Genomic DNA, 22078 nt, shown 5'->3' with positions numbered 1-22078 from the left:
ACTGAGCTCCAGCCCCAGCCCCTTATCTTCTTTATTCATTCGGCTGTCACACTAGCCACCTCGGTCAAGTTCTTCTCCTGTCAAATGCTGCAAGGCACTGTGTGTTGCTCACCTCACTGTGTGGAACTCAGGATTACGAAAATAGATCAGAAACTCCAGGGGGAGACAAGCCCTTCCCGGCAGCAAGCCCCTCCACGGCCGCGCCCTTCCTTTCCTCCTCTCCCCATCCCCAGCATGTTCTTTCCAAGCTGCCTCCCCTCCTCCCCCACATTTTCTCCGTTTTACCCCTTTCCCTCTTGTCACTTCCTCTTCCCATCTTCTCTGTCGCCTCCTCCTTCCCCACGCTCACCTCCCTCTGGTTCTTTCTCCCCACCTCCTCTTTCCGCTCACTCTTCCCTCCTCTCTCTCCCCTCCTGCTGCATCTCCACGCTTCGCCTCTCCTTCCTCTGCCACTCCTGATCGCCCCCTTAATTCAGTACCAACTCTCTCCCACCCTTCTTTCCCCTTCCTCCTTCCCGCGCACACGTTCCTTCTGTCCTTCTTCCTCACCTGTACCCCGCCCCCCGCACTTTCCCTCCTCCCTCTTACCTTTCCTCATTCCCCGGGTCCCTTTCTCTCCACCCACTCTAGCTCACCTCTCCGCCTCACCTCCCTCCAGCCCGCCCCTGTCCCCATCTGGCCCCGCCCAGACTAGGCCCCGCCCCTTCGGGTCACGGGGTCGACGGACGCTCAGCGGCCGCCTTGGCCCCTCCAGTCACGTGATCACGTGACGCGCTCCAACATGGCGGCGCCGTGGGGCCGGGGCGTCTCTTCCTGACTGGGCGGCGCGCACGGACGCGGCCCGTGCCGGCCGGGAGGCAGGGCCCACGGTCTCTGTCGCCCGCTAGCTCGCGCCGCCAGCCCGCGGGGCTGCCAGCCCCTGCCGGGCCGGGGCCATGCAGGAGAGCCAGACCAAGAGCATGTTCGTGTCCCGGGCGCTGGAGAAGATTCTAGCCGACAAGGAGGTGAAGCGGCCCCAGCACTCCCAGCTGCGAAGGGCCTGCCAGGTGGCGCTCGGTGGGTGAGCCGCCCCGGCCCGGCCCCGCGCCGGCATCCCACTCTGGCCGTTATCCCGCCTGGCCTCCTGGCTTCCGCTTCCCCCTGACCCCGAATACCCGACCCGGCCTCTTCCTCTTTATACCCCGGGGGACCTGATTGCTGCCCAGGTGCTCGGGACTGGCCCAAGGTCACCTAGCAAGTTGGCGACAGTCGCGGCTGGTTCTCCAGCTCCACTGCTCGGGGCGCTTGCCACGACTCCTTGTCCAGTTTCCTGGTTCCTCTCCCAGTCACCTCCAAGTCTTCAGAAGCAATTGCCTTTATTAAGTTTTTTCTTTACCTGGGTTCAGCTAGTTGAGGTTCCCCCACGTGAGCGAAACTGGCAGAAAGAGCTGCCCAACTGGTGCTGGGAAACCCCTGAGGCTTGATTTTGAAGTTCTTGATTGGTGAACGTTTTCTCTTCATTTGGGGATTTCCTTTCGCTCTGCTCTTTCCCTCAGAGAGGGCACGTAGAGGATGATCTGTACACGCCAGACCTGTCACTTGCGAGACATCTGCTTATTCTGGGAGGTCCCCTGAATTTTAGTGTCTGTAAACAGAGATGCTCTCATGCAACTGCTACAGTACCTGGCATACAGTAGGTGCTCAGTAAATATTTACTGCTTGAATGGACCTGGAGATTCAGGAAAGAGGGAGAGAAGTCTAACTCGTACCATAGCTAGTTTAAAAGTATGATCGTTAATGCCAGCATCAGCCTTCTTTCTTTTATTTATATATCAGATGACCACAGTGTACCGGGCACTGCTGCAGGCACCGAGGACACAGTGGGGCACAAGACAAACACGATCCTGCCCCTCTAAAATACACTCTAACAGGACAGACAAAATAAGTAAATAAAATTAACAAGACATTTTTGCATAGTAATAAGTACTACTGTCAAAGTAAAAGACTAAGAAGTGATAAGAGGGGTTGAGGACTGCTTTACATAGGATGGTTAAGAAAGTAATCTTTTCTATGGATGAGACATCTGAGGCGAGTACTGAAAGACAAGCTTAATGTCCACCATCTGGAGTTGCTTTCCGAAGCAAAGTTCTGGGCAGGGAGGATCTATGTGTTTGACCAGAGCTGTCTTCGAGCTAATCACTACCGCAGTCGATGCCTTTAGTTTGGAATCTGTGGAAAGGTCTGCTTTTCCTAACATTGTAAATGGAACGATTGGTTTTTCTGTCCAGGATTGCCAGCACTTTTCTCCTTTCATTTTGTGCACAGCATAGAGCAGAGTTCTTGTGGGACTAGGAATCTGTTGTGAACTTTGCACTTTCTTGGAAGAAGGTGCACAGGTTTCATCAGGAGGTTCTTCCCCTGCTTCAGGACTCGAAAACTGTTTGATTAAGACGTGGTTGTTGCCTAGATAATCTGGAAACTTGCTAGTCTTGTGACATTCAGGCTCAGTGGAAGGAATTTACTGAGACTTAGATGTTAAAGCTTTTCTAGTCTGATACCCAAGGGTAACTGTTGGATATTGTTCTATCAGGAATGTAGGATAAACATTAATTACACAGCAGTTTATTAGGCAGAAACCTGATGTTTATAACTCCACATTGAAATGTACCTGGACTATCCTCTCAATATCAGTTTAACAGTGTTGTGGACATCTCAAAATAGTTATTTGGCAGAGGAGTTTCTCATTTCTTCTTCAAGAAAAAAATTTTTTTTTGGTTATTTTGAGACAAGGTCTCACTGTGCAGTTCAGTTGAGCTCACTTTGTAGCCCAGGCTGGCCTCAGTCTTACAATGATACTCCTGCCTCAGCCTCCTGAGTGCTGGGATTATAGGTGTGCACCACCACACCCAGCCTTCAAAAAATTTCTTAACATAAAAATTTCACCTGATTAGCCAAGCATGGTGGCACGTGCCCATAATCCTAGCACTCAGGAGGCTGAGCCAGGAGGATTGCTGCAAGTTTGAGGCCAGCCTGGACTACATAGTGAGTTCAAAGCCAGCCTGAACTACATAGTGAGATCCTGTCTTCAAAAAAGAAAAAAAAAAAAAAATTGTGTGTCACATTGTTAGAACCTACTTACAAAACTGTCATGTGGGCCACAAAAGAACATAGTATTGAGTTTATTAGATTTTTTTTTGGCATTAGATTTTTCTTCAGAAGTTTAGATTTTTCCAACCCTAATTGTAGAATGCACATTTTAAGTGTTTTAGTAGTGAACTGTAAGAAATGGCCTAGATAGAAGTAATTTGGCTACCGGTTAGTGGGATAGCAAGTTGGAGTGGTGGCTTGTCATTGTCTTTAGTGATGAGCCATTACTCCAGTGGCAGAATAGGAACTACCATAGGGAGCTCATACAGCGTTGATTTAAAGTGGCCATCATTTAAGGGAATAATTGCTGTTAAATAGAAATGACCACTAATGAGCATTAGAAAACATTGCATAGTACCTAGTGACATTTCACTCTGTATCTCAAGGCCCAGTCTTGTGGCCAGTGGTCCCATTTGAGAAGAGAAATTTGGGAAAACAGCTGAAACAAGTCCATGTGTAAGAACCGTTGTAATGTTGTTAGTATTTTAGAGATTATTATGTGTAGATTGTCCACTATTGTAGATTAATTTTGATAAGAGGAATTGTAAGTGATTATCAGAGTTGAAATGCTTGGATGATAGCGTACTTGTAGGAAACAGCTTCTGTGATAGGATCCCACCAGTTATAGTGTATTGGGGAAGGGAATCAGGGGTGCAGGGGCTGTATCCTATGTCTGTTAGAAGCTAGGAGCATGACCTGTGAGACTCAGCACTGCCTGGGTCAGCTGGGTGTGGTGGCACATGCCTGTAATCCCAGCACTCCCTATAATCCCAGCACACGGGAGGCTGAAGCAGAAGGACTGCTGAGAGTTTGAGACCAGCCTAGACTACATAGAGAGTTTAAGACGAGCCTAAATTACAGAGCAAGACCCTGTCTCAAAGAAAAAAGACTTCCTGGGTCCAAATCCCCTGCCTTCAAACTTGCTGTACATTATTGTGATCTTGGGCAGGTCCCTTAATCTTACATGTTTCTCATAAGGTTACTATAAAGATCAAGTTAGTTGATGCGTACAAAGAACTTGGAACATAATGTGTACTCAGTAGATGCTTGCTGCTGTGATTATTGTTTTAAGTTTCAAAAACCACAAAAACTATATGCGCAGATTTGATGTTCTTCGGGTGATCTTTTGTTCAGGAGTGACTTACTGTTCTATTTGGTTTATAGATGGAATAAATAAGAATGTGATTACATGACTGAAAGACTGTGTTTATTCTGTTAACTTGCTAAGCTCAGTGGAGATAGGGGTTGTCCCTTGTAAAAGCAGTGATAATCAGGATGGAACAGGTTTGGGGTAATGTAATCTCAATGGCCCATCTGCTCCAAATACCAAATGCGGAGACAGGTGCCTGTCCACGTAGGTATATGACCCTTCTAACCTTCACCTGGAGAAACGGTAAGAGTAGTCATCACCCCACAAGTGTTGCTGCTCTTTACCTTGTTAATGAAGCATCTATATCTATTAATACTCTTCAACATGTTAGCCGTGTTGAGGAATATAATTACATTCTTAAAATCTTTTGTACTTATCTTTTTTTAAGGCCCATCTTTTCCCATGATGTCTCTTTAGGTTATATTGCTGCTCTTAAATTATATTGTTTGTAGGCTTGACAAAAAAATGTTTTAAAATATTTGTACGTGGAAAAATTTTTGATAACTCACTTATAGATATGGACTCTTCATTTATGGATATGAACAGAGATGCAATATCTTATTTAATACGGACAAAGTGCTAAGTAAGGGCAGAATATTCTTGCTACCTGTCATTATTCTCAGCCATTATCTTGAAAATATAAAAAGAATAGCAAGCGTGCATGTATTTTCCATATGAAATTGAGTGACTTTTTGTAATTGTGTGTTTTGTAATGTCTATATGATATCAACACTGTATTAAACATTTCTGAGTGCCAGGTATCGTGTCATATTCTTTAGTTTAGTTCTTACTGTTATTATCTGCACTAAAGCTCAGAGAAGTTAAGTAAGTTGGCCAGGTTAACTCAGCCAGTGAGTGGTAGAGTTATAAGTGTGAACACAGGCAGTCTGGCTCCAGAGTCTTAAGAGCTCTACTCTTTCTAACTTGCTTGATTGCACCTCCATGAAAGTTCATAAGGAAAACTGAAGTCTTTGAAAACAGTCATTTGATTGCAGTGAAGTTTTAGTAGAGAGACCACATTTTTGATAGCTGAATTTTGAGAGATATTTGAAAGCCTCTGATCAAAAATGTCACAGATTTTCTTTTTTTCTGCTGTTTTTTACTGGATATGTTCTTGGGAGTTAGAGACTTGCAGAAAGAAATGAGTATGCAAAGCTGGTTCCACATAAGATTCATTGGAGTTAAGTTTTTCTAATTCATGGTACCTCAGCAGCAGCAAACTCTCTTATTACTTCTGCAGTCACTTCTGTTTTGGGAGTGTCAACCAGAGGGAAACCAAGGCTCAGTAAGCAGCCTGTCCGCAACTGTTCAGCCAGGTGGAGAAACAGCTACAGCGTGCATCTGTCCTAACATGTAGAGCACTAAGTCCATTAGATTTGCTGCTCTGTTTAGTATACAGGATTTAGACACACACAGGTAATTGGTGGCCATTGCTTGAGCTGTTTTGGTGGCACAGTGCAGGTGAAAGCCTGGGCTGAGGCAGGAGGGGGAGGTGAAGAAATAGCAGTGACAGACACCTCTCCCCCAGCTTTGGATGCTGCAGAGAAGAGAGGGACATGTGGCTCAGGGGATGTGTGTGTTTGCTTAAAGGTGGAAAAGACTTAGCTTGTTTAAATACACTGGAGAGAGAGCCAGTTACTTATAAATCTTAATTGTTTATTAATATGCATAAAACATTCACTATTTAGGACTGGAGGGATAACTCAGTGGTTACGATGTATGTTTAGCTTGCATGAGGCCCTGGATTCAAGTCTCAGCACCAAAAAATGCCCTTAAGCCAAAAATACTATTCTTACCATTAGGAAGAACCTTCAGTGTGAAATTTGAAAAATATCTCTGAATCAATACTTCAAATAAAATAAAGCTTTAAATTGGAATACTGTCAAAAATAAAGCCTTTAATGTTAGCTAATTCTGGGGTTTTGGTTAAACATTTTGTCTACAGGTGCTATATTTCATGAAAGGTTTTTTGTTTTTTGTTTTGGTTTTTTTTTGGTCTTTTTGAGACAGGATCTCCCTATTTAGTTTAGGCTGGTCTTGAACTCACCCTGTAGCCCAGGCTGGCCTCAAATTTGCAATGATCCTCCTGCCTCAGGCTTCCGAGTGCTGGGATTACAGGCGTGCGCCACCATGCCTGCCTCATGAAAGTTTTTAGAATTAGGCCTCTTGACCCTGGCAGACTGTTTTTTGTTGAAAAGTTTTATGAAGCTTCTTCAGGAGGTTATCTGTTTAGAAGCAGCAGTTAAAAATTGGATTGCAGGAAATGAAAAAAGAATTAAGATGTGTCATGTGCATGTACCAACTCCCCACAATGAATGTAATCATTATGTACTACAAACATGTAGTAATTTTTTAAAAATTTAAACACCAAAAAACTGGATTGCCATTGATTATTGAAAAGTGTTTATTTATTGGCTGGTAGAAAATTTATCTAGAGCTGAGTCTGAAACTTTGCTTATTGATAGTCCTGTGAACTTGGGCTAATAATTTAGCCTCTTTGAGCCTCAGTTTTCTGAAATGATAAATTTGCGGCCAGCTGTGTCGGGCTATTGTCAAGGTTAAGTGAGCTAGTGCAGTGCGTGACTGGCACAGACCTGGTACCTAGCAGTGACCTCGTAGAATTGAGAGGCTTTTGTGTTCCTCTATTTAAAGGAGAAGAAAGTGAATGCGCGCTCTTTTCCACCTCCTCTCTTAGTGGGTTTATGGAAAAGTCTTAGACATTCCCACAGGGATGAAGCAAGTGGTTGGATGAATGGATTTAGAGCTCTGTCCTATGCTTGTAAATCTCAGTGGAGACTTGGAAAGCAGTGCTAGGGAAAACAGCAAGCCTGTTCTTTATGGAAAAGAGCGAACTTGTGAAAATGTATACTTGATCAGCAAGAACATGGAGTCTTCTATATAAATAGCACAGAACTGTGTTATGTTCCCACCATTTTCTCTAGGCTTAGGGGACTGGTCAGGAAATTACTTGACTTTCCAGCGAAGTTATCTTAGAAAATAGTATTATGTTTGCTGATTCATTACTGGAATCTTCCTGTAAGAGGCTTGTTTTGGTTTACAGCATCGTTTGTAAATAAGCCTTTTAGCTTGGTGTTTTATTAGGTTTTATATTTTTGTGGGGAGAACAGCCTTCTTATGCTAGGTTGTAAACTTTTAAAAATTTCCTGCAGTCTTAGGGAGTGGTCAGTGTGTATTTGTCATTCTGTATATAGTAGTCCTTTTGTCTGTTGACTAACCCAGGCTGACCTTAGTCCAGAAGGTATTTACTTGAGTGCCACATCTGAAGTCATGTTGTAAGGGAAAAAAAAACCCAAGAAGAGCCTGTTCTGATAGAATTTGCAGTCTAAGAGGGGAGATGGGCATCATTTAAATGATTGCACCTCTGGGTCAGGGCAGATTCTTTTTTTTTGGTTGGGGGGGTACTGGGAATCAAACTCAGGACCTTGTGCTTGCCAGGCAGGCGCTTGCACCACTGAGCTATATCCCCAGCCCCCAGCACCTCTGGTCAGATCAACAGCCTAAGCTCTCCTGAAGGCAGGACCCAAGCCCTAAAAGGCATTGAAGGAGTGAGGGAGGTTTGAGTCTGAATGATGAATGACAATAAATAGATTGGCCTGGCATGTTGATGCACGCCTGCAGACCCAGTGCTTTGGAAGGCTGAGACAGGAGGATTGCAAATTTGAGCTAAATATTTAGTCTATCTAAAAAAAAAAATTTTTTTTTAAAGGACTAGGGAGCTTGGCGTGGTGCACGGCTGTAATCCCAGCATTCGGGAGGCTGAGGTAGGATCACCATGAGTTTGAGCCTAGCGTGGGCTACAAAGTGAGACCCTGTCTGAAAAGAAAAAATTTTTTTTTGAAAAATAGAGGGCTGGGGATGTAGCTCAGTGCAGAAACCCTATGTTCAATCCCAGTACCACCAGAAAAGAAGAGGAAAAAAAATTAAAAAGTAAAGGTGTTTCTGCAGAGAAAACAGCCTTTCTCAGGAAACTGAAAGAGGCCACTGTGAGGTGAGAACTTGGGGAGTGAAGGGCGAATGAATGCGTTTAGGGATGAGAAGAGAAAGGCCAGGGCGCCACCGTGCAGAGCCCTGGAGGTCATGGTGAGGACTGATGTTTTCACTGAGAATCAGTGGGACGACAGTGAAGAGTTGTAAACAGGGAGGAGGTGATAGGGTGGCCAGGTTTGTGTTTTGAAACGATCTCTTGGGCCACTGTGCTGAGAACATCTAGAAAGACCGGGGTTGCTGGGGAGCAGTGAAGAGGCACTTAGGCATCATGTGGGTGAGAGTTCTTGGTGGCCTAGAAGAGAAATAGAACAAAGTGAATGGACTGTGGACCTGGTTAGGAAGTAAAGCTAAGAAAGAAGAAACAGCACGAGAGAGGGAGGACCGTGAAGGCTGACTGAGACTCTTGGCTCACACACTGGATGGGTGGTGCTGCTGCTCTTTAAGATGCGGGAAGGGCAGAGGACCATACGGGGAGAGGGCGGGAGGAGGTTGGTCTGCGCTGGGGCTTGGAGCTGCCTTTGAGCGTCCAGTTGGACACATGTAATAGGAAGTGGCCGCGTATATAGACCTGACGTTCGTAAGAGTGGCCGGGGTGAGACGTAGGAATCTAAGTCATCAGTCTGGGCGGGGACTGAAGACCCGGTGAGAAAGTATGCAGAGCAAGAGGCAGGGTGGGGGCCCTGGGCCTGAGGACCTCCAACCTCTCCCAGCTGAGCAGAAGAGGCCAAGTCTGCAGAAGAAGGCAAGGAGAGGGGGCAGTGAGCAGAGGATGGAAGAGAAATTGTATGATTGTGAAGCCAGGAGAGAAAGTTTCAAGAAGTGAGAGGTCCGGGCTGGGGATTTAGCTCAGCGGCACAGCGCCTGCCTAGCAAGCGCAACGTTGTGAGTTCAATTCCCGGTACCGGAGAAAAACCAAAAACAAAAAAACAACAACAACAAAAAAGAAGTGAAAGGTCCAAAGGTCAAGTGCTACAGGAAAGTCCAGTCAGATGCCTGGAAAATTGCTCCTCAGACTTGGAGACATGCAGGTCGTTGTTGGCCATCACTTGAGCCATTCTCATAGCTTGAGGCAGGTGAAAGCAGACCGGAGGTGGCTGAGGTGGGAGTGGGAGGTGAGGGAATATGTAGCGAATGCAGACACCTCTTGCCCCAGCTTTGGCTGTGCTGCAGAGAAGAGGAGGGAGACGTGGCTTATGGAAGATTTTGTTCTGCTTTGTTTGGTTTTAAAGGTAGAAAAGACTCGAACTTGTTTAAATGTCACTGGGAAGGGAGCCAAGTGAGAGAGAAGTTAAATAATACGGGAAAGAGAAAACACAGTGTATTCGTTCATTGAACAAATTTTGAGTGCCTGTTACTCTGTCCGCAGGGGTTGTGGGGGTTTGAGAATACAGCGGTGAGCCTAGCAGAGACTCTGTTGGCATAGAATTGATATTCTCCTGCAGAAGACAGAAGATACGTGAGCTAATACATAGTATGCCAAGGTTGATAATACTGAGAAGAAAGATTAGAAAAGTAAATCAGAGTATTATGAAGAAGTAAAGGTGTTAAAGAGATACAGGAAGACAAGAAGGAGCGAGGTGGCTGCTGTCAGTGGGGAGGGGGCCTCTCTGAGCCCTGTACCGAAGGGAGTGAGCCTGGGGGTCCTGGAGAAGGAAGGGCAGCCATGCAGTAGACATCAGACCACGGGGTGGCAGGGAGTGGCGTAGAGGCTTAGAGGCCAGTGTCAGGATTTCAGAATTTACTCTGAGTGAGTCAGGAAGACGTGGAGAGTTCGGAGCAGATGAGTAATGCCCTGAAATCTGTGCTTTGAGGGAATCCCTTTTGCTACGGTGTGGAGCAGGTGGGAGGGCTGACACTGTGGGACCGTGACGAAGCCGCTGTGGTGGCGGCAGTGGCGCGAGTGGTCAGATTCTGTGTAGTCTGGAGAGTGTGGAGCTCCTTAGGAGCAGGCAGGGACAGGAGCCCACGGAGGAAGGACTAGAGACCAACCTACAGCAGGCGGGGGCAGAGGGTGGGTACAAAGCAGGTCAGTTGGAAGGTTTGCTAACCGGAAGTGAGGGGAGTCTCCCTGTGGCAGCTCCTAATTGCTGAGTGATGTAGGAGGCCGCTTCCATCCGTTGTACGTAGAGAGGAAAGTGACATAATGGTGCCAATTAGGAGAGAAGAGATGGCTGTTAGAGGAGAGTAATGTGAAGCATTCACTGTGGAGAACTGAAGATGGATTAACTGGCAGTATTCAGGCTCCTTCTGAGGTTGTTGATTACCGTTTCACAGACCTTCCAACCTGTCTAGGCCTGCAAGGATGGTAGTATAATCTTAGTTTGGGATTTTGCCAGAAATTAAGACCAAAGGTCAGAGGGAGTTGGGGCTATTGATCACCTGTCATTCTGTTAGCAGCCCTGCTAATGGGCTGTCTCCTGGGAGATGCGAAAGAGGAAAGTTGACTTGTTGGCCGTGGCAGGGTCTGACAGGCCAGCATAAGGTCCTCCTGGGAGCGCTTGAGTGGGTCAGCTGGGAGGAGAGGAGGCTGTGAGCAGAGGACAAGAAGGAGCTAGAAATGTTCCAGTTCCACATGGAGAAAAGCTTCAGAGTGTGGCAGTCACCCAGGCTAGCTTGGGGTGGAGAAGGTGATCAGAGGAGTTGAAGGAATCCAGGGTCGGCACTGCTGTGGATAGGAGGGAGGCCTGTGACTCTCCACAGTGTTTGAAGGGATACTGTGGGAATTGGGAACACTGACCTTGGATGGGATTACTGGGTGTAGTTGAGTGTGAGGATGTTAGTTACTGTTGGACTTGCTTTGGGAGCAGAGGGGAGGAAGTGCCAATGCCAGAACTGCTGATGAATGGGGATGCGTGACCCATTCGTGTAGGTATGGCAGTCCCAGAAATGATTTCCTGGGAAAACTGTGGCTTTCCAGGTGCCTCAGCCCCACCCCATGCCACCAGTCCCCCTCCCCTCCAGCCCACTCACTATTGCTGCTGATTGCTCCATTGGCAGCTGGGAAGGCAGCACCTGTTGGGATGTGGAGCCGTGGGGAGCAGCAGATCTGCCCCACCAGGTGCTCCTCTCCTCCTCGGGTGGGTGCAGAGCCTGGCCTGGAACAGACAGCCTCACTGCAGAGAGCCCTTCCCACGCGGCTGGGGCAGGTGGCTTAACCTCTCCGTGCTCGAACTCCTCACCTGTGTACTAGTTGTGGGTGACATGGATGACTACTAGTTCTTGCCACCCTCAGTTGCAGTGAGGACAGAGTGAGCACCTGCTGCTGGTGATCAGTCCCTGAATGTCCACAGTGGTAGACACTGTTGTTGCACTTGTTTGCTTTCTTTTCACTTGCCTTCTCTTCCACAGATGGCACTGGAGTGTTTGCATTTCCTCTGACTCTTGTTTTAAGATAAGACCAAGAGAACTGACATACATTGACCACCTGTTGTGTGCCAGCCACTGCCTAGTCAGTAATCTATCAAGACATCTCAAGGGTTGGTCAGAGTTATCTTCACCCAAGTGCCCCCTTATAGACTCTGGAGCATACGGGCTGCTTCTTGTCATCTCAAGTTTTTAGAGTAGAGAAGCAAGATTCAGAATTAATAACCCAGCTGGCATAGTTCAGCAACTAGATGTCTGTATTGGGCCTGAACACAGCTCGGTCTGAACTCGTACCTATTTCTTTTCTTCCCACCCCATCAGGGTGTGCCAGGCTGTGGGACCCTTGCCTCACACTTTTCCCTGATTCCTTTTTACCGCTCCCCCCACTTTAGTGGGGAAAACATTATGTCACCCAGTATACCCAGAACCCAACTGTTAGGTGGGGCCATATGACAGTAGGACTACTCTTTGAATATTTCCAGCCTATAAAAATGCCTCTCTCAGGCAGGTGTGGTGGTGCATGCCTGTAACCCCAGCACTCAGGAGGCTGAAGCAGGGGGATCTTTATGAGTTCAAGGACGGCCTGAGCTACAAAATGAGCTCAAGGCCTGCCTGAACTGCATAGTGAGACCCTTTCTCAAAAAAACAAAACAAAACAAAAAAGCCTCTGTCATCAGCTTCAAACTGATGCTTCTCTCTGCCTGAGGCCATTATCACTGGATTATTAGCAGGCGTCACCTGATTGCTTTTCCTGTTTTTGTCATGGCCACTCCACTCTTGACACAGCAACTCCCAGAATGAACAGCCCACAAGTAGGTGGAACAGGCCACCCCCACTTTTGGCTACTTTTCAGACTTCCTCCCTCTCATATAAAAAGGTGTTATACCATCTGGATCAATGCTGTGCCCAGTGGAAAGGATTTTCAAGATTTTTTTTTCTTCAACAAAAAGTCATTTAGAGAAGCTGGGCATGGTGGCACATGTTTGTAATCCCAGTCCTTGGGAGGCTGAGGCAGGAGGATCGATGCAAGTTCGGAACCAACCTGGGCTACAAAGTGAGCTCAAGGCCAGCCTGAACTGCATAGTGAGACCCTGTCTCAAAAAGGCAAAAAGAAAAAAAAATTGTTTAGAAAGTGCAGCTAGTCCTAATTGACGGGACTATTTAAGGATAAATTTTAAAATCTCAAGAAAAGTCTGTAAACATCGGATTTGCAGCCTTGGCTTTCTGGCAGTAATTCACAGAGAGGACTCCCCTCTGCAGTCACTGGGTCCTGCTGCTGCTGCTAGTCACACCGGCCCTCATGCCCATCCAAAACCAAGGTGCATTTTGGTGTGGTCATGCTGCAGCAGGTCAGAAAAGAGAGACTCCAAAGCTGAGGTGTAAACTAGCTTTCCCAGCTGCAGGGAGGTCGCGGGGTAGGAAAAATACCACTGTTTTGAACTATGCATAGTTGTAACACTTGTGGTTTTTATCAGTGTTAGCAAACCCACGTATTTATGTTGTTCTGCATTTATAGTTTACAGATTAATTCTTCGACCTTATTTGAAAGTCAAGGACCCAAGAGGTTAAGAACACAAGCTCTGGAGTCTGATTTTTCTGGGTTCAAGTCCCAGGTCTACCTGGTAACTCCCCTGGATCTTGTTTCTTCACCTGTAAAATTCATAGCAGTTTGGCCTCTAAGTCTAGTTCTCTAGCTCCTTGGTTGTTCTTTGCTCTTTGGCGCTTTTAGCTTCTACAAAACTTGGTATTTTGTCCTTGTAGTGTTGGTCATAGTCTTTAAAAGCCACTGCAGCAAGTGGAGCGCTTTTTTCTGGGCTCTTCCCTGTCCCTTAAAACAGAAATTGAAAACTAGAAGCCTCAGAGCCAGGGCAGCCTGCAAATCAGTCTTATTTGAACCAGAATGTTTTTGAAAAATTGAAATTGCTTTGAGTTGCAGTCTGAGCTGTCATATAAACTCTGCATTTTGACTTCTGGAAAAAAATCAGAACAGTGGGTCCCTCTGGGCTCAGGGTCTGTAGAGGGACCAGTACCAGCCAGCTGGAAGAGGAACTGCTCTACCTCTTGCCCTGTTGGATGGGGGAGACCTCCTTGGCCCTAATACCTTAAATCTGCACTGGTTCTCCTTGAGGTTTCCTGCCTGGCCTGCACAGATCTTGGTGTGTAACTTCTGCGTTTGGCTTTGTTACTCTTAGTGCTTTTCGGGGACCATAGGGCCTTCATGGTGATTCACTCATTGACTAATGGTTGGCGCCAGTGGCATTTCAAAACAGAAATTGTTTTAGGCTCAGAAGCCAGCATGGATGCTAAAGACAGCCTGGTTGCTTCAGATGCATTTAACATTTAAACAGTTCTAATTAGGTAATCGTGACTAGAGACTAGAAGGAAACCTTACATATCAACTAGGGCAGCAGTGCCCGCTTCTGTGTCACAGAGTGGAAGAGAATCTTCTCACCCAGCAGAGCCTTGGCGCTATTGGTCTAGGTTTCTGAAAGCTGAAAGAAAGCTTGGCCACCAGCCTTCTGGGGTAGATGCCCTGGGCCACTCTCACAGCCTTGAGAGCCTCTGCTAGGGGAAGTTGGAGCTCCTTCCTTAGAGAATTCTTGTCCATGAAGGGCAGGATCCATGCCACACAGCTCCCTTTAACAGACCCATTGTGTCACAAGTCTTACGGTCCATGAGCATAATGTTTGGTATTAGTCACCTGGGCATTTCTCTTTTGTTTTGTTTTGTTTTTAATGTATACCGTAAAAGGGCATTGAAGACCATCCAGAAGGTTAGAAGGTACTATGTGCAGCAAGTCCAGTTCCTTAGTTTCTGTTACCTAAAGTTCCATCAAGGATAGCATTGTCCAGAAAGGGGAACTAAGCCAGGCATGGTGGCATGCCTGTAATCCCGGCACTTGGAAGGCTGAGGCAAGAGGATCACCATGAGTTTGAGGCCCTCCTGGACTACATAGTGAGACCCTATCTCCAAAAAAAAAAAAAAAGGAAACTAGTAACCTCCAGGACCCAGTCCTGTCCTGGCCTTCCAGAGGTCTGCTGAATGCTAAGCACTTGGAGCTGATTTGACAAAATGTAGAGTCTTTGGACCTAACATGTAGAAATACCTCCTGCTGAGTAAATGTGGGGACGTTCTGTGTATTCAGACACGATGTTGTGTTGTTTCAGTGGCATAAAACTTTGCTCTCCTGGAAATAATACTATCATCTCTGAGACTGTGACTTCTGAATAATGATACTCTTTTCCATAACTTCAACTATGTAGATATTGTAACCTCCATAAGTAAAGATTTTAAATTTTATTTTAACTCACCAGGAGAACAGATATTTGAATGTAACAGTGTGAGTTATTTAATGCCACTGACCTATACACTTAAAAATGGTTAAAGTGGTACACTTTAAGTTTAGGTTACCTCAGTTGTTTTTAAAAATGTTTATTAAATAAAGTATATGCTTATGACTGAAAGTGGGAAAAAGAATGAAAAAGATACCATCCCACTACTTTCAATATTTTGTTATATTTGCTTCAATATTTTCTTGCATTTGTATCCAGTCTTCTGTGCATATTTTTACACAGTTGAGACGTTGCTGTCTTGCCAGGATATTGTGTTAGCTGCCACTAATATTCTTTCTGCTGAGCAGGGAAGTAGGTAGAAAGAACAAGGACTGCAGAACCACAATGGCTGCATTCAAATTCTGGTTCCTCAGTCCTGGATGTACACACACAAATTGCCTACTCTCTCTGCCTTGTTTTTATCATCAAGATCACTGGTTCTCATCCGAGGGAGTTTTACCCGGAGGACACTTGGTAATTTCCGGAGACATTTTTGGTAATGAGCCTGCAGGCAGCAGGGAGGGCTACCGGCATCCAGAGGTGGAGGCCAGAGACACTGCTGAATATACCATGCACAGGACAGCCTCATAATAAAGATTTATCTGTCCCCAGATGTCAGTAGGGCCTAGGTTGAAAACTGTGCTAAATAAGATAGAAGTCATGGTAGTACCCACATCATAGGATTGTTGTGAGCATTAAATGAATTAAAATGTGATTAGAGTAATGCTTAGGACATCGTAACTACAGTACTATGTAAGTGTTAGCTGTTTTTTACTGCTGTTATAATTGTTTCACTTCAAATCAAAATTTTAGTATTTAAAAATCTCATAAACATTCCTTTTAATGGTTTTCAAATGCCTTGTAATAAAGTTTTCTTTTCCATAAATTTTGCATCCTCCTAATAAACTTTTACGTCTTTCCCCCAACAGATGAAATTAAAGCAGAAATAGAAAAGCAGAGGTAAGTAATAGAACTTTCTCCTTGCTGAAATACAGCATGAAGGGGCAGATAGTGGCCATTCCCCAGCACTTTTTTTTTTTTTTTTTTTTTTTGGCAGTGCTGAGAATTAACTTGGGTCCTCTACCATTGACCTACATTCCCAAACACCTACCATCTTTTCATTAATTTTGAGACAGGTCTTGATAAGTTGCCCAGATTGGGCTCAAACTTACAGTCCTTCCTGCCTCAGTGTCCCAAGTAGCTTGTGTTATATGTGCGTGCCACCACACCTCACGTGGCCATCCCTTTCTTGCATTCTGAACATTTTTCTCCTGTTTCTAATCCTCGGGAAAGGTACACACTCTCCCAGCACTGTGTTGGCACACAGCAGAGCACGGCCGGTGTGTCTGAACTAGTGCTGGGTTAATAGGTTACTGCCTCAGTGCTTGCATACTTGGAGGAAAGGTTACAGAAGGTCAAGTTAATGCCATGGTATCCTTTCCTGAGAAAAGAGGCAGAGCCCTTGTCTCTTGGTTGGCATGCTTACTGAAGACAGCTGGCTGTGTAAATGACTGTTGCAGATCTTCATGGTACTAAAGCAAACTAGTGACATTTTAGAGCTATAGTTATAGCATGGCTGCTACTAGGATGCTGTAGATTCGGGTCACTAATCATAGAGGCCTTGCCCTCTCCATGTGACACTTTGATGGTTTCGAAACTTGCATGTGTTCAACTTTTAATTGGCCAGCCCCAAGATAGAGTTTGTAGGAACTTTTAATTAAGTGGTTGCCAGTATAATGGAAAGTTAGAGTAAGGTATGGGGAAAGCAAGCTTAAAACAGCCAAACAAAACAAAAAACCTCTTCTCTGCTCTCTCTTGCTTTCCCTGCTAGGTTGGGCGCTGTGGCACCACCAAAGGCAAACTTCATTGAAGCTGACAAATATTTCCTTCCGTTTGAGCTCGCCTGCCAGTCCAAGTCCCCCCGGGTGGTCAGCACATCCCTCGACTGCTTGCAGGTACCACGTTTAGACTTGATGGGATAAAGGGATTCCCTTCAAGCAACAGGTGCTCCATACATAGAGCCATGCTGGGCATGACCCTGGGCACTCGCATGCCCTTGGAGGTGCAGAAAGGACCAGTTCCGCTTACTCTTTATGGAGATCTCATGGAAGAAGTAAGAGGGTTCCAAGCTGCTTAGCTAAAATGAGAATTTGTTTCCCTAGAAATACTTGGTTGCATGTATGTTTTTCTAGCATTACTTGGAATATTTGATATACATAAGTATATAAGCATACAAAGCACTTTTATATAGCCTTTCTTGGTATTAAGTCATAATATGAAGCATAGGAATATAGTCACATCCATTATTTATAGTTATGTTCTATAATAAAGTCACTGTAAACATGAATTAGTGAATGCTAAAATACGTATGGTTAGATTCCTGTGATTCTGTAGTCACAACATTTCCATTAGCTGATGCGTATATAGCTTTGTACTATGTGTGATTCTTTTTAAAGATACCTTATTTAATATGTGCTGTTGATTCATTAACACTGAACTCTTGGCAGCAGCACTATAACACATATGGGAACAAAGCTTATCTAACACATGTTTCTCCAAAGGCACATCGCCTTCTTGTTCTTAAATACTAGAAAGCAGTTCAGCACACACCTAAGGGCCATTCTGAAAGGCAAAATAGGACAAATATGTGAAAAGCATGGCACTAAATATACTGCAGAAAAAGACACTTGTTGGCACTGGAAAACTGAAACAGAAGGCAGAGTGTTCACGAGCTGGGACAGAGGCATCACATGGTTCAAGTTTTTCACTGCTTGGCACATGTCTGCAAGTCGCTGCAGAAGTTCTGTAAGTGTTGATTTAGTGCTTTCAGATATATTTTAGTGAGTAGCTGCACTTGAAGTATACAGTCTGCAGATGATGAAGATGGACTCTGTAGAACCACGAGTAACTTTATTATCAATGATCTTTTACTGATAAAGAAGCAGGGATAGAAAGGTTAGAGTGACTTGTCCAACAGGTATTGAAAGACAGACACAGAAGTGCAATATGGATTTCTTAATTCTTGGGCCTGCATTCCTGTATTTTCTCAAGACCTACTCCTGAAGCTTCTGATGAAATCAAAGAACTTTTTTGTTTTTTAACCTCAGTGGGCAACCCACATCAATGCAAAACTTATTTATTTTTTGGTACCAGGAATTGAACTCAGGACCTTGCACTTGCCAGGCAGGTACTTGTGTTGCTGCTGAGCAGTATCCCCGGCCCAGCAAAATTTAATATGCATTTTAAATATACTGAAGAGACACAATTTATCATTATTGTGTAATGATACATAATTTATCAAATTGTGTCATTAGACATAATTCATCATTACGTTCTGGAACAGAAAGGGTGAATTGACTCTGATTGCTTAGACTGCTGTGTTGAAAAGATATGTAAAGCCTTATTCGGGTTTCTTGGGAAAGAGAGCTGTTGTCGATTGGTTATGTCTGCCAGGACACAGAACTGAAAAGTGGCAGTGGGCATGCCACATTTTGGGCCTCCCTATTCTAATATTTACTCTATTAACTTCTCTTCTTTGATATTTATAGCTGAGAATTGATGACAATTTTTTCACAGAAGCAGCTCTTCCAAATGAAAAGCCATTTTTCTCATTCAAGATCATTTGTACAGATTGTCCTATGTGAAATATTAAATGAGCCAAGAAACTTAAATGGCAGGCAGAGTCCTACTTCTGTCCTAAAATATTTGATACTGTGAATTTTTTCTGAAGAAATTTGATGTGAGTTTAATTTTAGTTGTTTTCTCCCCATGACAAGGTTTAGTTTGGGAGCTGGTACTAGGTGTTAACATACTGAGAATAACAGCTACTGTATTGAGCTCTCAGCATGTTCTGGGCCTGAAGGCTTTGTCTACATTACCATGTTTAATCTTTTCAATAACCCTCAGACACTTGCTTTCATCCTCATGTTAGAATCGAGGAAATTGAAGCTTAGAGAATAAAGTGAGCAGTCCAGCCTCAGGTCTCCTGGCCAGGAATTGATGAAATTAGGTGGATATCTAGGACTTCTGACCCCACATTTATGTTTTTAACTGAGCGTTATTAGTTATGGCCTGTGAACCAAATATGGCCTGCTGCCTGTTTGGCTGTTTGGTTTTTTTGTACTGGAAATTGAATGCAGGTGTGCTGTACCATTAAGCTACATCCCCAGCCTTTTTTTTAAAATCTTATTTTGAAACACGGTCTCGCTAAGTTGCCCAGAATGGGCTCAAACTTCTAATCCTCCTGCCTTGTCCTCCTGAGTAGCAGGGAATAAAGATGTATGCTACCATACCTAGCTGCTGCCTGCTTTTGTAAATAAAGTTTTATCAAAGCATTGATATCTCAGGTTGGTATTCTATAACAAAATGCTGTAGACTGGGTGGCTTAAATAGCACACATTTATTTCTCAAAGTTCTGGAGGGCTACGTAGTCCAACACTAGGTCCTGATAACTTGCTTCCTAATGAGGATCCTCTTTCTGGCTTACAGACTGCCAAGCTAGCTAGATCTCTTATGAAGCACTAATTCCGTCATGAGGACCCCACCATCGTGATCTTATCTAAGCCTGACTGTCTGAGGTTAGAACTTCAGCCTATGGATTTGGAGACAGAAACACACTTTGAGTTCATAGCAACAGCCATGTCCATTCATTTTCGTCCACTTCTTCCTGCTATGGCCAAGGTGAATGGTTGCAATGGAGACGGCAGGACCCACATAGCCTAAATATTTAGTACTTGGTGTTTTACAGAAAGAAAATGTGGACCCTTGCTCTTAACTATCATTTGTGGTTCTAAAGAGTAGCAGAAATAGTTTATTTCTAGAACTCCATATATATATGATTTATTCTGCTTTATTTCAGCCCATAGGGAGTCTTGGGCTTAAGATGTATGGCCATCTTTCTTTTTAGAATGGAGTTCTCTGGAATTTAATAGGTATATTAGGATTTCTTTGCTTAGTATACAGTTGTAAAATGTGTCATCCTTTTTATGACATTAGAAGGTGGCTGGGTATTCAGGATTACTGAATGAAGAGCTATATTTCCCCTTTCCCCTTGGTGGCTATCTTGCTAATCCTGTTTGACTGGAATTTCCCAGAGTTGAGTGTGGAAATTCTGTCTTGGAAATGGAAGGCCAATGTGTAGGAGTAAAGGCTGGCTTGGGTAGAATTGAAGCTAGCTATAAGACAGGTCCATACTGCGGCTTGTCATTCATTTAGCTTGGAGAGATGATGGGAGCAAAGGTGGTCCAGGGTTTGGTTTGCCCTGAGCCCATTTAGCTCACATTCCCTCTCCCCACTGGAAGAAGTCTGAAGACTCCCCACTGCTGGCTTGTCTAGCAGTGAGGAGTCCCCTGTGTTCCTTTCTTTCAGCTCTTGATCTGTCACACACTTTGCCAGTGCCAGGGTTCGGTAAAAGGGACTGGGGTCAGTCTTGCCTACTTAAAGTCTTGTTGGTCACATATTGATAGTAAGATTTTTTTCATTATCCTAATATATTCATATTTACTCCATTTAAAATTATATACATATATTACTGTTACTAAAGTTCATATATTATAAGCATACAAAAATAAAAGTTTCTTTCTTTTGGTACTGGGAATTGAACCCAGGGCCTTGTGCGTGTTAGGCAAGTGCTTTACCACTGAGCTAAATCCCCAGACCTTTTTATTTTTATTTTTGAGATAGAATCTCACTAAGTTGCCGAGGCTTTCCTCAAATTTGTAATCCTCTGGCCTTAGTCTCCCCAGTAGCTGGGATTACAGGCATGCATTACCACAAAAATAGAACTTTTAAAAGGGCAAGATAAAAATTAGAATCGTTTTCTTTCTACTTCTCAATGAAATGTGTAGGAAACCATTTGTCTGACTGTTCTAAAACCACAAATATTATCTATTGCACTTACTTCTAAAAAGCTTTGTATACATTTAAAGATGAACTTAAATGGTCTGTATTTAAAAAGTGTTTAGAACTTTACATAGAAGACTGAAGTCCCTTGGGCCATGATAAAACCAGCTGCCTATTTAGATTTATAATTTTCTGTTTTCTTTTTACCTTTTTCTGTAAATATTATCTGTACAAATGTTTCTACAGCTTACTTGGGTTTTTTTGTTTTTGTTTTGTTTTTTTGGTACCGAGGATCAAACTCAGGAGTTTGTGCTTGCCAGGCAGGCACTTGTGCCACTGAGCTGTACCCCCAGCCCTACAGCTTTTCGTATTGAACAGTGTTCTCTCGTACAGTGGGTCCACTGAAGGCCTGTTACACTGTTTGGTATTTTCCCATCTTTCTCTCCATGCCAGCACTCGCGTGTGCCAGCCCCCTTAGCCACATGCATCAGGGGCCAGCTGCCCAAAGGCCTCCCTCCTCTGTGCCTCTTCTGACCCCTCAGTTACAGGCGAGGACTGAGGCAAGAACATGCGCAGGGCAGGCAAAAGGGAGGAAGAGATGGGGAATGTGGTGTACAAATCACACCAAGCCAGAAAAGTCCCAGGCAGTTTTAGCTTTGATTCTTCCACCCCTAAAAATATAAACTATGAGAAACAAGATCAGTCTGTCATGCTGCCATGGTAGCCACAGTGTCTGGGGTGTGCGGCACAGAGAAGGATGAGAAAGTGGAGCCTGAAAGACCCACAGGCTGCCAGAGCTCTGCTTTTTCTTTGGTCCTGTCTCACTGTACAGACAGGAGGTAAAATCATACTGAAAACCCCTTTCAGGTTAAAGGGTAATGTGTAAATTCCTTTAAGGAATCCAATGTCCAGTAACTCATCTCCATTTCTGCTTTGCAGCCTCAGTATTGGGTTGTATGATAACTTCTTTCCTTTTCTCTCTCTCTCTCTGTGTCTCTCTCTCTTGGTGTGTGTGCTGAGAATCAAGCCCAAGGCCTTGTGTATGGTGAGGGGCCCCGCATTCTAGCATTCTCATTTAGGAGCTGGTAGACCATCCCACTCACATTGCAGTGCCCACCCCAGATCAGCGCTCATTAGGAGTAGGAGTAACAATGTCAAAACCAAAGCTTGCCTACCATGTAGCAGCCCTGCCCTGTAGGAGCCTGTGCATTAGTGGCAGGGGGGGTGGTGCTGAGGTAAAAGGCTCTGGACTTGTCCCT

General features: G+C 44.6%; 1 protein-coding gene across 2 annotated transcripts in view; it reads left to right on the top strand.

Moving 5' to 3' along the window:
• The first annotated feature begins 402 nt into the window (after positions 1 to 402).
• The window catches only part of Arfgef2 (ADP-ribosylation factor guanine nucleotide-exchange factor 2 (brefeldin A-inhibited)), an 83944-nt gene continuing 62268 nt past the window's right edge, over positions 403 to 22078 (top strand). Inside the window, exons 1-3 of one of the 2 annotated variants that reach the window (XM_005392340.2) lie at positions 403 to 1056; positions 15908 to 15938; positions 16810 to 16933. In XM_005392340.2, coding sequence (XP_005392397.1) covers positions 936 to 1056; positions 15908 to 15938; positions 16810 to 16933 — 276 coding nt within the window. In that variant the 5' untranslated portion in view covers positions 403 to 935. The remainder of the gene's footprint in view (positions 1057 to 15907; positions 15939 to 16809; positions 16934 to 22078) is intronic. The other variant, XM_005392338.2, reaches the window with a different exon arrangement.

Source organism: Chinchilla lanigera, unplaced genomic scaffold, assembly GCF_000276665.1.
Source record: "Chinchilla lanigera isolate Chin_1 unplaced genomic scaffold, ChiLan1.0 scaffold00044, whole genome shotgun sequence".
NCBI lineage: Eukaryota > Metazoa > Chordata > Mammalia > Rodentia > Chinchillidae > Chinchilla > Chinchilla lanigera.
This window is presented reverse-complemented; position numbering and strand designations above follow the sequence as displayed.